Genomic DNA, 15,404 nt, shown 5'->3' on the forward strand with positions numbered 1-15,404 from the left:
ATGGTACGGAAGACACAAAAGTGAGTATGGGTGGGAGAGAAATCTGATTTTCCTATTAAATTCCCCTTTGGAAACAGCTGCGAAATCCTTTGTACAACTGGCTCAAATGGAAAGAAACAATTAGTTTGCAGGTAATCGTTGGTCTGCAGCGCTGTTTTGGGGAGGTAGAGTTTTGAAGATTTAAGGGATGAATTTGAACTAAAACGAAAATCTTTATAAATGGGAAAGATGAATCCCTGATGCGCAAATGTTGAGCTGAAAAGATGATTGAGGTTTGCTGCGATTGTGCTTGTCTTGTGTAAAACAATGTGGTTAAACAGAACGATTTCATCGGCTTCACTGTCATTATCTTACGAGTACAAAACATGATTATGTTCCACAGATTGTAAATTTTATTTAAATGGCTTTGTTTTCTCTTAGGGCTTAGGAAAAACAATTCAAGCTATTGCGTTCCTAGCTTATCTCTACCAAGAGGGCAATAAGGGTCCCCATTTGATAGTTGTGCCGGTTTCAACATTAGGTAAGTTAAATGCTTCAAAATCATTTGTTTGTTTAAATAAACCTCATGGACAGCCTGTGAAACAGATAATTTTGTGAAAGAAAACTTGATTTTCTTATGGAGATACTCAGCGCCTTAAGTAATTTGAGTTGGAATGCAAAGCACACTGAAGGCGTGCTTGTGCTGAATTAATTACACCTAACGTGGGCTTAGATTTTTTAATATGCTTCACAGAAAGTAGAGCTGCTTGTTGCAATTTGAACGTGTTTATCAAAGTCTTTTTTCCTGACTGAACATTGGCTGAAACTCCCAGTCTTCAGGCTGTGCTTGGGATTGGGTTTCATGGCATTTGAGACATTCAGTGGGGTTTTTTTGCCTCTTTGCTGCACAGAATGTGTCGGAGCAGATCCAAATCCTAAAATGATGGGGTTTTGCGGTCTTTTCGTTGTGTGTTCTGCTTGTTTTATGGCCTCAGTTGAACGCAAGAAGAATGTGGTGGGACAAAATGTGTCAGCGAAGCCCATGAGTTTGAGTAGAAACTGGGTTTTTGTGGAGTTAAATTTGCTTTTGTTAAATGATTCGAGACAGGAGAAAGCAGCAAGTTGGATTTGGAAAGAAAATGCTGCTTTTGATGTCAAATACTTACTCAGGCTTCAAAAATTTCTCTGAACGCATCAGAAGAGCTTCAGGTTGTTGGATGCCCGTTTGAAATGGCCATTTGCAGCGTGCTTTTGAAATCCAACAGCACTCGTTTTATTAATAGCTCTCAAAAATGCACATGAATTAAAAACTGAGATGTATGTAGAGGTGTAAGTGGAGTTTCTTAAACTTCAGGAGGATTTAGAGGGATTTGCTTAAGAATCAGATGTTTGGTTTAATCCTGAGTTGCATCTAAAAATGCGTAAGACATAATAAAAAGCATAAATGACTTGGTTTTTTTTTATTTTAATGATGCCTTACAGATAACTGGATAAGAGAAATTCACCTGTGGTGTCCCGAACTGAACATCCTTATTTACTATGGTGAGGAACATAATCTAGAAATGAACCCAGTGCTACAATTGCTCGCATGGTCAGCCTGAGAAAACATAATTGCTTATGGGAGTGTTAAGACAGTTGTTTAAATACACATCACTTGCTGACTGTGTTTCTGTGGACAGTCTTAATTTTCATAGGTTTATGTTATAAATGTGTATATATATATATATATGAAAAAGTACTTATGCTCATTGCATGCGCTGTTCTTCCATAGGATCCCAAGAAGATCGGAAGCATCTCAGGGTGGACATTCATAACAAAGCCGTGGATTTCAATGTGATTGTGACTACGTAAGTGCAGAATTAAATAATCAGTGGGATGTGGTTGGGTTCCACTGACCTCTAGCGGCACAAAAACGTGAAGTCTGGATTTTGGTGAGGTGGGAAGGGAACGGGCTTTTGTCTTCAGGTGGCGATTAACTAGAATTTTATTAATACTGTGGCAGATAGTACATAATAGATGCTTTAGATACTATTTGTCTCTCTGTTAAGGAAGTAATACTAATAAATACATATTCCTTTGTAATAGGTTTGCACAGGTTTTTGGGAAGTTACGGAGAGCGCTGCCTCGTCGAGTAAACTGTAATTAATTGCTAGTAGTGAACCGTGTTCTGGTTGCTTTGACATCGTGCCCCTCGTGTATTCTGTCCACAGCTCTTTGCAGTTCTAGGGCATTTAATACCGTTGTGATAGCCATATGTTCATGGTAAATGTGTGTCTTTCTCTGTCAGATACAACTGTGCGATCAGCAGCTCAGACGACCGAGGGCTGTTTCGCAGGCTGAAGCTCAACTATGCAATTTTCGACGAAGGCCACATGCTGAAGAACATGAGCTCTGTGCGCTACCAGCACCTCATGACAATCAATGTAAGAGCTTTCATTATCGTTCAGTTCTGGGGACAGCTCCCGTTTCTGCTGGTTTGCAGTGATGGGCTGAGGCAGAACGGAGCCTGCAGCATCTGGAAAAAGTTGGAGCACCGCTCTTTCTCTAAGAGCTGCGATTTTAGCACTGTACTATTGGTACAGTAGTTATATGATCACTTATTACAACTTAGTTTTCAACGCCATCTTTTCGTCAAAAGCACTTTTAAGAAGGCGATCTTTAAGCGGTTAAACTGTGGCTTTTGCTTGTAATTCAGAACTTGTGCCTAAATTCTTTATAACATTAGAGAAGATACAACATGGGAGGAACAGTTGGCACATAAATTTAAGAAAACCAACCAAATAAGATCCGAACAGAGCCAGGAAGGCTGTTCTTACATCCAGATTAGGCTTCTTGAATAATCTGAAATTGGAATGTGCACAGTTCCCTACCGATCTGTAAACCATTTTGGTGACTTGAACAGGAAATTATTCCACGAGATCGAAATTGATTTGAAGTTTCAATAGTTATCATTTATCAAGTTGTTTTGTCAGTTGTCCAGAGCTGCGTTGTTTTGGCCAGTATTCATTTTTAAACCGGTTGACAAATGTTTCTCGCTTCTGTTTTCCACTTTGGACAAACAGGCAAAGAACCGCTTGCTGCTGACGGGGACTCCGGTGCAAAACAACCTGTTGGAGTTGATGTCCCTTTTGAATTTCGTCATGCCGCACATGTTCAGCAGCAGCACGAGCGAAATCCGGAGGATGTTCTCTTCAAAAGCAGTAAGGATTATATATATTCTTTCTGAAAATAGCTGCTTTTTTTTTGCTGGAACACTGCTGTTGCTGCATAACTTGTGTTTTATTGGTATCTTAGGGGAACGGGTAATGAGATTATGAAAAACTAGAAAATGAAACGATGAAATAAGCCATTTAAAGTAAGAAAGTGTCAGAACAGGGTATCTCAGAATACGAATGGTCCTGTTAGATCACAGAATCCCAGAATGTCAGGGGTTGGAAGGGACCTGGAAAGCTCATCCAGTGCAATCCCCCCATGGAGCAGGAGCACCCAGCTGAGGTTCCACAGGAAGGTGTCCAGGCGGGTTTGAATGTCTGCACAGAAGGAGACTCCACAACCTCCCTGGGCAGCCTGGGCCAGGATCTGCCACCCTCACCCCCAACAAGTTTCTTCTCGTATTTGAATGGAACCTCCTGTGTTCCAGTTTGTACCCATTGCCCCTTGTCCTGTCACTGGTTGTCACTGAGAAGAGCCTGGCTCCATCCTCCTGACACTCACCCTTTCTATATCTGTAAACATGAATGAGTCCCCCCTCAGTCTCCTCTTCTCCAGCTCCAGAGCCCCAGCTCCCTCAGCCTTTCCTCACACGGGAGATGCTCCACTCCCTCCAGCATCTTGGTGGCTGTGCTGGACTCTCTCCAGCAGTTCCCTGTCCTTCTGGAGCTGAGGGGCCACAACTGGACACAATATTCCAGGTGTGGTCTCCCCAGGGCAGAGCAGAGGGGCAGGAGAACCTCTCTGACCTACTGACCACCCCCCTTTCTAATCCACCTCAGGTACCATTGGCCTTCCTGGCCACGAGGGCCCAGTGCTGGCTCATGCTCACCCTGCTGTCCCCAGAACCCCCAGGTCCCTTTCCCCTACACTGCTCTCTAATAGGTCATTCCCCAGCTTACACTGGAACCTGGGGTTGTTCCTGGCCAGATTCAAGACTCTACACTTACCCTTGTTCTATTTCATTAAATTTTTCCCTGCCCAACTCTCCAGCCTGTCCAGGTCTCTGATGGCAGCACAGCTTCCAGTGTCACCACTCCTCCCAGCTTGGTGTCACCAGCAAACTTGCTGACACTCACTCTATTCCCTCATCCAAATCATTGATGAATATATTGAATAATACCAGCCCCAGCACTGACCCCTGAGGCACCGCACTAGATCTGTCTGTTCTGGCTGGGTGTCTCATCAGGTTGGAATAGTGAAGGTAGTGTTGTAACAGCTGCAAACTTCACACTGTGACTGAATCCTTGCAATATTTTCCCTAGAAGAGTGCTGAAGAACAAAGCATCTATGAAAAGGAGAGGATCGCGCATGCAAAGCAGATAATAAAACCATTCATCTTGAGAAGAGTAAAAGATGAGGTAATGTTGCATCTTTAAAATGCTGGGTTCATATTCTCAAAAAGCCTGATAATTTTGGAGACTAGAATTTCAGATCAAACTTTGTCAGGGCTGGTTTTAGCTCTTTATCCAGGGAGAGCAAGAAACTTTTAGCAGTTTTCAAGTGAAAACGTGAACCTGCTGCAGCTTTGATGCTTATTATTCACTGGCTATTTGCAATTAGGCATTTTAGGTAGGAAAGATGACTGGAAGGTGATTCAGTGCTATGTAAGTGATGAGAAGTGAGAAATCCTCCACATTAATGACAAAAAGACTTAGGACTTCGTAATAACCACGTTTTATTTTAACAAAGTTAACTGAAGGGCGGTGAGTATGTGTTGGTGCATGTGTATGACTAGAAATGTGTGTTGTAAGTTATTTCGCCATCATCAAAATGTTTCTTTTTTCTTCCAAAATCCAAAGCCTATTTAAATTCTTCTATTTAGAATCACATATATAAAAGAAAGGGAAAGCTCAGTAGTTATCTGAGTAGTAGTTTGCATTCTGCTGAGTTGGTGAAGTTGCAGCCAACGAAAGGAGTTGGGAACAGAGCAGCTCAAAAGCAGCTTCTGAGATAGAGCAGAATTCACGACTGTTTCCTGCAGCACAGTTTTTACCTGCTGTGTTTTTATTTTGCCAGGTCCTTAAACAACTACCTCCCAAAAAAGACCTCATCGAATTATGTGCCATGTCTGAGAAGCAGGAACAACTCTACTGTGATCTCTTCAACAAGCTCAAGAAGACTTTCAACAGCAATGGTGTGTGAGGTGCTCATTGCCTTGTTTCACGCCCACACGTCTGTTGTGTGCGATCACAAAGCCCTCACTTTGCACAAGTGTCTAATGCTCATAAACTGACCGTATCCTCTCTCATCATTCTTTTCTTCCTGTAAGTTCAGGTACTGAGTGAACTGTCACATTCTTTGTTTGCAGAGAAAAACTCTGATATGGGAAATGTGATGATGCAACTTAGGAAAATGGCAAATCACCCCCTCCTGCATCGGCAGCATTACACGACCGACAAGCTCAGGACAATGTCCACGCTGATGCTCAAGGTGAGGCGATGAGATTCAGAAGCAATTCTTAACTTCTCCGCATTTGTAATGCAACTTGAATAGATTTTCATTATTCTTTTTATTGTCAGTCCACTGGTCCAAGGTGTGTCTTTGCTGAACTGCGTTCATTGCTGCTGCTTTGTATTTCTCCGCATCTATCCAGGGGTCTAATCAAACTCTGTATGTATTTAACGTAGATTTTTAAGTGGAGACAACATCCGTGGGACTGCAGGCATTTCCTTTTTCATGAGCTCCCCCGTAACGCCTCTTCCCTCTGCCCTAAAATTCAAAAGCAGAGTACATAGGAAAAAAGACCTTGGGTGGGCAGTTGATTCCTAGTTTCTGAGCAACAGGAAATACAGGCTGTGCAGAACTAAAACAGGGAAGATACAAGCAGTGAAGTTTTGAGGGTTATTTGTTTGGAATTTGGCCTGTGGAGTTTGGGGAAAACTGTTGCTTTTCTCTCAAGTATTAAAGTGCTCTGAGAAAGCTGCCCCTGGCTTCCAATTCCTTTCTCTTTGTTTTGAAATGAAGCCAGTCGAGGCTGGGGAGAATGGGAGAAGCGACTGTTGATTTGCGAAGGATTTTTGTCTCGTTTTTATTCCGCCCCGTCCCGTCGTGCTCCCCAGATGTGGCTTTTCTTTCCCTCTTTCCTCCAGCCATGACATCCCCCTGCCCACCCCACATCTTGGGCTGGGCGTCCCATGTCTTCACCGTCTGTCCAAGGACCAGGCCTCCCTTTTAGGGAATGTGTGTTCATGGGAAGAGGTCTGGTAGGGGGCTCAAAGCTCATAGGGCTTGATGGGATCTGGGTAATGGCTGTGGACGTTGAGCCTATATTATAATTCTTAGTTTTTGGTAGTAAAAGCGAAACGACAAATGATCCTCTGCTACAAAGCTGGGGTTGCAGAGCTCATCTCTTTTTCGCTCGCGTGAGCCACGCTCTGGCATTTGTCCGTGTCTCATCGTGCTGCTTTGTTCCTTCAGAAAGTTTGGATGTTTATCATGTGTCGGTTTTGGCTTTTTCTTGTCTGCCTGGTGGGAATCGTGCATTGCGTTACTTCCCTTCCGTTTCGCCCACAGGAACCCACCCATTGTGATGCCAACCCCGACCTTATCTTGGAAGACATGACGGTCATGACGGATTTTGAGCTGCATCTGCTTTGCAAGCAATATCCTCACATCAGCGACTACAAGTTGGGCATGGATCAGATCTTGGATTCGGGGAAGTTCAGGGCGCTGGAACGCATCCTGGCCGACTTCAAGGAGAAGGTTGGTTCTGCAGGCAGCCAAAACTTCATTTCCTGCCCATCTAAAGGGTGGCTCTGAACACCAGGTTAAATTAGCACCTGCTGGTTGTGTGTGCAACCCGGTTGTGGAGTGTTACAACGTGATTTAGCGCATGTGCAGCGTTACAAAGCGATACTTAGAGCTCTTGATGTGCGGTCCTGCCTGCGCAGGCACTTCAGAGGCAGCTGAAATCAGCTTTCCCATTTCTCTAAGTTTCAGAATATTCATCCCACATTAGCGCTGCTCTCTGGGTGTGCAGAGGGCTGCCTTCGTTTTCACAGCTCGTCAACCTCTTTTTGGCGGTTGAATAAGAGTGTTACACCAGAATAATCATGTGTTAAGCCAGTGTCAAGGTAAGAAGAGCTCACTGCTTTGAGTCAGAGATCCAGACTGATTTTCCAAGTGAGCACGTACCATAATACTTCAGAGTATGCTGCATTTGCACAAGTGTGTATTGCACATCTGTTGGATTATTTCAGACAGAAGAGTGCTGCTGCTCTGTATTATATGGAATAGGGTTTAAATTTAAGTTTTTAATGAACATATTTTGTTGTTCCTAGATGGAGCAGGTCTGTCATGTATGCATTTGACGTGTGATTTCTAGAGTCACCTAAGCACAAAGTAACTAAACAGATTAATGCACCGACAAAAGGTGGATCAAGTGCAGCAGAAACACTGGTTACAACATCTTCACTGAAACTCAGTCCTGAGTGGATTAACATCAACTTAGCCTTTTAAGCTTGGAAAAAGTAGGAATTAAGTCAAAGTAAAATCATGTGCTCCCACCAGTGAAGTATTTGTGTAGTTCGTTATCCATAATTTACACGTTGTAAGCCTTTTGTTCTGCTTTGTCATTTCCAGGGGGACAGGGTTGTGTTGTTCAGCCAGTTTACTATGATGCTGGATATCTTGGAAGTTTTCCTAAAACACTGGCAGCATAGATACATTCGATTGGATGGAAAAACACAGATTTCTGATCGGTACGTGACCTCTTTTGCTGCAGACGAGAGGAAAAAATATACGTGTGCATGGAGGGGAGGACGTGACTTAAACCCCTTTGTTGTGCAGAGCGTAGAGTTGTGTGGTCACTGTGGAAGGGGTTTAATGTTGGATTTCGGGTTTGTTCCGTGTGCTTCAGTCCCCCCTCGTCCTCCAACTCGCTCTTTGTATTCTGTGGTCACCCCAAATCTTTTTCCATGCTTTGCTATGGGTCTGTCGCTCTGAGGTCACTGCTGAGGACTATTGGTGCCGCTTTTCCTTCTGCAGAACATGTGGAGCTCTGAGCTGCTTTGCAACGCCTCTGTCCTCCCTTTCAAAAGATCATAATCATCCTAAATCTGTATTCAACTCTCGTGTTCCGCAGGATACATCTCATAGACCAGTTCAATACAGACATGGGTATATTTGTATTCCTCCTGTCGACCAAAGCCGGTGGCTTGGGGATCAATCTGACCTCAGCAAACGTCGTCATTCTTCACGACATCGACTGCAACCCCTACAACGATAAGCAAGCAGAAGACCGGTGCCACAGAGTAGGTCAGACAAGGTAGGGCTCTTTAGTTACGGTGCTTGGCTTTTCTTGGAGGCGAGCTCTCAAAAGAGCCTCAAAAGCCAAGATTTTATCATTAAATATTCCGGTTTTAAGCAGAGACTTTTGTCACCCAGCTCCGGTTTTTGCAGGTAATTGTAGTTGTAATTGTCTTAGCAAGTGTTGCTGCCGGCACAAACCGCATTTACGGTCTCCTCTTTTTTTCCCAGTGCTCTTAAATTCTCTGTAATTCTCACATTTCTGGTGCTGGGAAGCATTTCAAGGCAGATCCGAGGTGTTTGGGGCCAGTTGGCAAAGCTGTTTGTTCTCTTCGGGAGGCTTCTGAGCTCCCAAGTGCCGCCCTGTGATGGAAAATGAAACCAGGGGCTGTTTTCGAGTCGTCTGTCAGAACAAGATGATAGGATCTAATTGATAACTGGTATTTCAGCTGAGGGGGGTGTTGTTAATGGAGTTTTGTGACCGGACAGACGCTGCGGTGGCTGGAAGTGCTGGAGAAAACAAGTTTGCTGGCAGCACAGAAAAACGAGAAGGGATCAGTATCGCCCTTTTGCAAAGGCAGAGCGTCCTTCCCTTTGGCACTAGCCCAGAGGAACTGTAAAATAATGGATTTATCCTGATTTGGGTTTATTTTTCAGAGAAGTCAAAGTCATAAAGCTGATCAGTAAGGGGACTATCGAGGAATCCATGCTCAAAATCAGCCAGCAGAAACTGAAGTTAGAGCAGGATATGACTGCGGCAGATTCAGGTGAGTCTCTGCGCTTCATTATGTGAATCAGTGTATTACTCTGAAAACAACCAGGGTGCTTGATGCAGATGACCCTTTATTTGTTTGTTGGGATTCGGTTTTATACCTGTTTCGTATTTTTGTTTCACGTGAAATAACAAACTAGAAAGGAGGGTTTGTGCTGGTTATCGTTTGGTTTGTGCGCTCGAAGTCTGGCCCACGAACCAACGACAAACTCGCACGTGGAGAAGGTTTTGTGTGCTTTTGGGAATGTGGATTTTGTCTGTTTCTATGGAATATTGTGAGCTGTACTAACACTCGTTTTCATTCCCCAGGAGAAGAAGGAACCATCCCAGCAGATATAGCCACACTACTAAAAGCTTCCTTAGGTCTCTGAAATGTAAATACGTTGTGGAATTCAAGGAAGAAAGGTGATGTTGAACCCCAAGGACTCTTCTATTACTTGCAACCATGAGTTTTATGGACATTTTTAACTTTTTGTAGTTCCTTTGATCGTATTCCTCATGGTATTGAATATTTTTAACACCGGTAGCATTCTTTTGATGCTTAAAAACATGAACGGCCCAGATGTACCAACATGGGATGCTGAAAAATATACTATTTTACAGATCGCTTTTCCAAATGGGGACCTAAGTACTATTTGTTTTAACAAATCTGCTACTGCTGAAGATTTGTCAGTATTTTTGTAATTATTTCTACCTCCAAATATATATATATATATAAACCGTCTGTTTCACTGGATTACTTGTGTAGATTTTTTTATATGTGCCTTATTTGACAATGCTTGAGTCTGGTTCTGCTTGTTTTCGGTTCATTTGATGTACCGTAACCGTTTTGTATCAACTTGTTCGAATAAAATTCCACAGATTAACCAAATATTTTCACGTCGTGGTGATTTGGGGGTGGTGACAACTCGCGTGTTGTGAATAAACGAGCTGAGATGTTCCGTACGAACTGGCTTCGCTTCATCCAGCACTGCTTAATTATCAGCGTCTCATTACCCTCTAATCACAGTTGTGTTAGGGCATTGATTATAAAACCGGAATTCTGGCCAAATTAAAGTTTTCGTCCAGATTGCATTTACTGGAAATCCGTGGCTGTGCTGCAAAACGTGCGCGGCTGAGATGGGATGAGCTGCCTGAAGCCCCAGAAAACCTGTTTGCTAAAGAAAATGCGGCCGGATCGTCCAGAAAACACCAAGTTCACCCTCCCCGGGGCCGGCCCCGCTGTGCCTGCGGTGCCGCCGAACGGACACGAGATGGCGCTGCGCTCTGCAGGGCCGCGCGGTGTCCGCCAGGCGGCGCCATCCCGGGCTGCGGGGGGGGCGGGACGGACTGGGAGGGGGCGGGGCCGAGGTAACAGGGGGCGGGGCGGAGATGCGAGGGGGCGTGGCCAACCGGCTCGGCCGCCCCCCGAGCGCAGCTGAGCCCGCAACGGGGCCGGGGTACCCGGTTTCCATGGGGTCGGTGCTGTGCCGCGTTTGTTCGGTGCGTTCCCCTGTTTGTCTGGTTGCCGTTGGTGCCTCGTTTGTTTCCCGTCAGCGCAGCCGAGCCCGCAGCGAGGACGCGCTGGACACGGACACGGCGTGAAGGTGCGTGGGGCCGGGGGGCGGCTGAGCCTGGGGGAGGGGACACCCCCGGTTGGGGGGCGGCTGCTGAGGCTGCAATCGTCCCCTCTCTCCGCAGGAGCTCCAGGTGCCTGCGGGCAGGTCCCGGACAGAGGCAGCGGCGGGCAAGGGTTAAAACCTACAATGGCTTCAATAAAGGGGTGGTGGAAAGTGTCCGCATGTCGCCGTGGTCCTTACGGGTCCCTCTTGTCACCAGCCCGGGGGGGTTCAGGCCGAGCCGTCCCCTTAGATCCCCCAGCCCATCCCCACCAGCGACTCTTCCCAGACACCTTGCCCCTCTCTCCCCGACGCGGAGACCCCGGTTCTCCCCGCGAGGTGAATGGGACACGGGAAGCTGTGACCGGTACCGGGGGCTGCTGTGCCGCCCACGGCGCTCTGCAGTGCCGCGCTGTGTCCGCCAGGCGGCGCCACTGTGCGGGACGGAGGGGCGGGGTCGAGGGCGGGGCCTAGGGGCGGGGCCGAGGTGTGCCGGACCGAGAGGGGCGGGGCCAAGCCGCGCACGCACGCGCCCCGCGAGCGCAGCTGAGCCCGCGGTCACGTGACGCGGCGGCCCCAGAGGCTTCAAAAGCTCCCCCGGGCCGCCAGGGGGCGCCGCTCCGGCGGGCGCATGCGCAGAGGCGAGAGCGGGGCCAGCGGGAGCGGGTCCCGGTGCGGGCTCTGCCCGGCGGGGGCTCTGCCGGGCCCGGGGCAGCTGCTGCCGGGGGAACTGCTTCCACTCGGCGGGGCCGTGGGGCGGGTCTGGGCCCTGCGCGGAGCCGGGTTCGGACCGGAGCCCCTTTGGTCCCGGTCCCGAGCGCTGCGGCGGGAGCAGAGGCTCATCCCGGCGCCGGGCGAGGAGCCCGTTCGGCCCCGAGGCGGCGAGGACGTGCCCGGTGAGTGTCCCGGGGGCGCGGGGAGCGGGGCTGTGCTCGGGGCTTCGCCCCTCGTCCTGCTGCAGGCCGGGGAGGGGGCTCCCGTCCCCCGGCAGGGCTCCCCCGGGGCTGGAGGCTGCTGGGGGTGCGGGGGGGGCCCCGCGGTTCTGAGCCGGGGCCGGGCCGGGCTGGGGGTGTTCGGGGAGGCGACAGCGGGCGCTGGGGGGTCCGGCCAGAGCCGCTGGCCCCGCTGGGCTGGTGGGGGCCAGGGGCTGTGGCCGCGGGGGTTTCTGCTCCAGCTCGGCCTGGGGGGCCGGGTTGTGGCCCCGTTTGTGGGTTCTGCACCCGTTTTGTTGTTCGGGGGTCTGTGGGTTTGGGGGGATTTGCAGCCGTGGTTTTTGGGGTCTGTACCTTTTGTTTTTTGGTTTGTGCCCAAGTCTTTGTTGCATTGTGCACCCGTGGTTTTGGGGTTTGTGCACCCGTGGTTTTGGGGTTTCTGCACCTGTTGTGTTTGAGTTTGTTCAGCTGTTGCTTTTTTGGTTTCTACACCTGTTGGTTTTGCTGTGTGCCCCCATATTATTTGTTGGGTGCAGCTGTTTTATTGGTAGTGACCACTTTTTATTGGGTTTGTGCTTGTGCCCTCATTTGTTCAGTGTGTTTTTTCACTTTGTGTTTGTGCCTCTTGTGTTTCACATGAAGTTTGTGTGTGGCTGCAGTTGAGTTCTGGTTCTGATTTCTCTCTCTGGTCTCTTTCAGCTCCAGCTCCAGTCTGTGCAGCTTCCAGCTTGTTTGTGGTTCCAGCTCCTCTCCAGCTGCTTCTGGTTCCAGTTCTGCTCCAGCTCCAGTTCAGCTTGTGCTTGTTCCAATGAGCTTGGCTTTGGGCCAGATCGTAAATCAATCACTGTCACAAGCTGCATATGAATATGACCTGTCATAATTAATCATTAATAAAGATGAACTAATTATCTAATAACGAGTCCAGTGGTTGAACAGTCCTTGAACAAAAGGAGTAAAAAAAGGGGGGAAAAAATCACTTTTCGCACCAGAAACTAAGTCCAACACCTGAAACAGCCTGGTGCATGCCGGCGTCCGAGCATTTGGGGGCCAGGGTGTCCGGACCCCCCCCTCCGGAGGGGGTCCCCCCTGCCTGGCCCCCCATCCTGCTCCTCCCCAGCCTCCCACTGCTGCCCACCCCCCTCCCCAGCGCCCCACCAGCCCCTGCCCAAGGGGCCGACCCGGCCCCTGGGTTTGAGCCCAGGAACAGCGACTGGGTCTCTGTTCCTGAGCCCAAAGCCCAGGCCTCGGCCCCAGGAGCCCCTTTCCCAGCCCCGAGAACGCAGCTCAGGCTCCGTTCTCAGGGCTGGGAAACGCCCGGCTGGCTCGGGGCTCCAGTTGCACAAGCACCCACGGAGCCCACAACCCCAGCGAACCCAACCCCGCGTGTGGTGTCGGGAGCCCCGGCGGTGTCGGGCGGTGCTTGAGAACTGGCTGGGGGGACCCGCGGAGCGGGCCCGGCCCCGTGTGGCCGCGGGCGGCTCGTCCGGGGACGGGGGGCGCCGGGCTCCGGCCCTCCGGGCTTTATTCCGCCCCGGCGCCCCGAGCCCCGCGGCTGCGGCTGCTGCTCCGCGGAGCCGCCCGGGCACCGGCTGCCCTCGCCCACCCGCCTCCGCCCCGAGACCCCCCGGCCCCGCGCTCCCAGCCCCGACCCCCGGCCTGGCGGCGCCCGGGCCGAGCTCCCCGCACCTCACCTGGGCCCCGCCGGGAGAGCCCGGACCGGCCGCTGCCGCCCCCCGCACGCACCGAGAAACCCGAACAAATCGAAACGCGCGCCTTAAATACCCTCGGCCCCGCCCCGCGCACGCGCCCTGGGCCCGCCCGCCCCACCCCTCACACCTGTGCTGGCCCCGCCCCGCCCAAGTGCGCATGCGCCACCAGGCCACGCCCCTCACACCTGCGCTGGCCCCGCCCCGCCCAGCTGCGCTGCATTTCCGGCCCGCCCCGCGCACGCGCCCCCTCTTCTTCCGGCACAACCGCGGCGGCTCCGCTTTAGGCGGACGCTGGGAACGGACCGGGCGCTCCGGAGGAACCACTGAGCGGGACGCGGTGATACAGCGCCGGCCCGGCCCGGGGGCGGGTGAGCTTGGGCTGCGGCTGGAACCGGGGACGGGTCTCACGGGGACCGGGGCTGCGGCTCTGCCGGGGCTGCTGCCGGCCCGGGAGTCCCGGCCCCGGGCTCCGCTGCTTCCTGGGCGGCCGGGACCGGAGGCTTCTGCTCCCCCGAGCGCCCGGAGCCAGAGTCCGGCCTCCCCGGCCCCGTCCCGGCGGGCAGGAGCAGCAGCAGCAGCGCTGGAACCGAGCCGGGAGCGGCCGGAGCTCCGGGGCTCAAGTCCCGCGTTCCCCCGCGGCTGCTGCCGGGCCGGGCTGCCGGGGACACCCCGGGAAGGCTGGAGCCACCGGCGGCCCTGGGGCTGCCCCGGCACCGTCTGCCCGGACCCACCACACACCTCGGGGCCGCCGGGGCCCGAACGGGGCTCCCGAACCCCCGAACACCGACCGAGGAGGGGAAGGGGCGTCTCGGCTCTCACAGCCCTTCGGGCCCTGCACCCACCCCGGACACACCCGGGCGGCTCCGGGCTGAGCCCCGAACAAAAGCGCCCAAGTGAGTTGCATTTCAAGCACCCAAAACACAGGACTTGGTGTCTGACCCATCCATGGCCACATGAGCCTCGTGGCAACCACAGGAACACGGGGCTGAGTCTCCTCCTTCAGCCCCAGACCTGCCCCAGTAACACGGGTCCCCAGCCTTCCACACACAGCACTTTGTTTCCAGCCCTGCACAGGCCAAATGAGCCTGGGTATCAGTGCACACACACATGGAGCAGTCTCTGTGACCCAGAGTCACCACTTAGTCTCTGTTTTAATCAACACCACAACACACAGCTCCGTGACCCAGATTCATGACTTAGTCTCTGTTTCTGAGCCCTCTCAATTCATGACTTAGTCTCTGTGACTCAGATTCACGACTTAGTCTCTGTTTGTGAGCCCCCTCAATTCATGACTTAGTCTCTGTGGCCCAGATTCACAACTTAGTCTCTGTTTGCGAGCCCCCCCAATTCATGACTTAGTCTCTGGTTTGTGAGCCCCACAATTCACAACTTAGTCTCTGGTTTGTGAGCCCCCACAATTCATAACTTAGTCTCTGTTTGTGAGCTCTTCAATTCCTCTTTTTGGTGAGCCCCACAATGCACAACTTAATTTCTGATCCCCAAATTCATGACTTAGTCTCTGTGACTCAAATCAGGACTTAGTGTGTTTGTGAGCCTCCCCAATTCATGACTTAGTCTCTGGTTTGTGAGCCCCACAATTCACAACTTATCTTCTGTTTGGGACCCAGATTCACGTTTTAGTGTCTTTGTTGTGAGCCCCACAATTCATGACTTCGTCTCTGGATTGGGAGCCCCCCAGGGAGCTCCTGTCCCTCGGCAGCCCCCGCAGCTCGTCCTCCATCTCACAGCCCAGCTGCTGAGCCCCCAAAACACCCCAACAGCCCCAACCCCGCGTGTGGTGTCGGGGCCGCGCCGGGAGCCCCGGCGGTGTCGGGTGGTGCTTGAGAACTGGCTGGGGGGACCCGCGGAGCGGGCCCGGCCCCGTGTGGCCGCGGGCGGCTCGGCCGGGGACGGGGGACGCCGGGCTCCGGCCCTCCGGGCTTTATTCCCCCCC

At 51.2% G+C, this 15,404-nt stretch overlaps 1 protein-coding gene and 2 long non-coding RNA genes across 5 annotated transcripts in view; all 3 read left to right on the plus strand.

Annotated features, from left to right (window-relative positions):
• The window catches only part of SMARCAD1 (SNF2 related chromatin remodeling ATPase with DExD box 1), a 33,423-nt gene extending 23,341 nt beyond the window's left edge, over positions 1–10,082 (plus strand). For 2 of the 3 annotated variants that reach the window (XM_065837464.2, XM_065837463.2), the window contains exons 12-24: positions 421–520; positions 1,462–1,521; positions 1,751–1,826; positions 2,267–2,402; positions 3,042–3,179; positions 4,455–4,550; positions 5,209–5,326; positions 5,501–5,622; positions 6,706–6,894; positions 7,774–7,892; positions 8,276–8,458; positions 9,097–9,206; positions 9,521–10,082. In XM_065837464.2, the coding sequence (XP_065693536.2) occupies positions 421–520; positions 1,462–1,521; positions 1,751–1,826; positions 2,267–2,402; positions 3,042–3,179; positions 4,455–4,550; positions 5,209–5,326; positions 5,501–5,622; positions 6,706–6,894; positions 7,774–7,892; positions 8,276–8,458; positions 9,097–9,206; positions 9,521–9,582 (1,509 nt within the window). In that variant the 3' untranslated portion in view covers positions 9,583–10,082. The remainder of the gene's footprint in view (positions 1–420; positions 521–1,461; positions 1,522–1,750; positions 1,827–2,266; positions 2,403–3,041; positions 3,180–4,454; positions 4,551–5,208; positions 5,327–5,500; positions 5,623–6,705; positions 6,895–7,773; positions 7,893–8,275; positions 8,459–9,096; positions 9,207–9,520) is intronic. The other variant, XM_071808260.1, reaches the window with a different exon arrangement.
• A 576-nt stretch (positions 10,083–10,658) lies between these two features.
• Positions 10,659–10,986, plus strand: LOC139827862 (uncharacterized). The gene is made up of 2 exons (XR_011738953.1): positions 10,659–10,797; positions 10,892–10,986. It is a non-coding gene; the product is annotated as an uncharacterized lncRNA (long non-coding RNA).
• A 308-nt stretch (positions 10,987–11,294) lies between these two features.
• Positions 11,295–12,657, plus strand: LOC139827861 (uncharacterized). The gene is made up of 2 exons (XR_011738952.1): positions 11,295–11,705; positions 12,441–12,657. It is a non-coding gene; the product is annotated as an uncharacterized lncRNA (long non-coding RNA).
• The last annotated feature ends 2,747 nt before the right edge of the window (positions 12,658–15,404 follow it).

Source organism: Patagioenas fasciata, chromosome 4 (assembly GCF_037038585.1).
Source record: "Patagioenas fasciata isolate bPatFas1 chromosome 4, bPatFas1.hap1, whole genome shotgun sequence".
Classification (NCBI taxonomy): Eukaryota; Metazoa; Chordata; class Aves; order Columbiformes; family Columbidae; genus Patagioenas; species Patagioenas fasciata.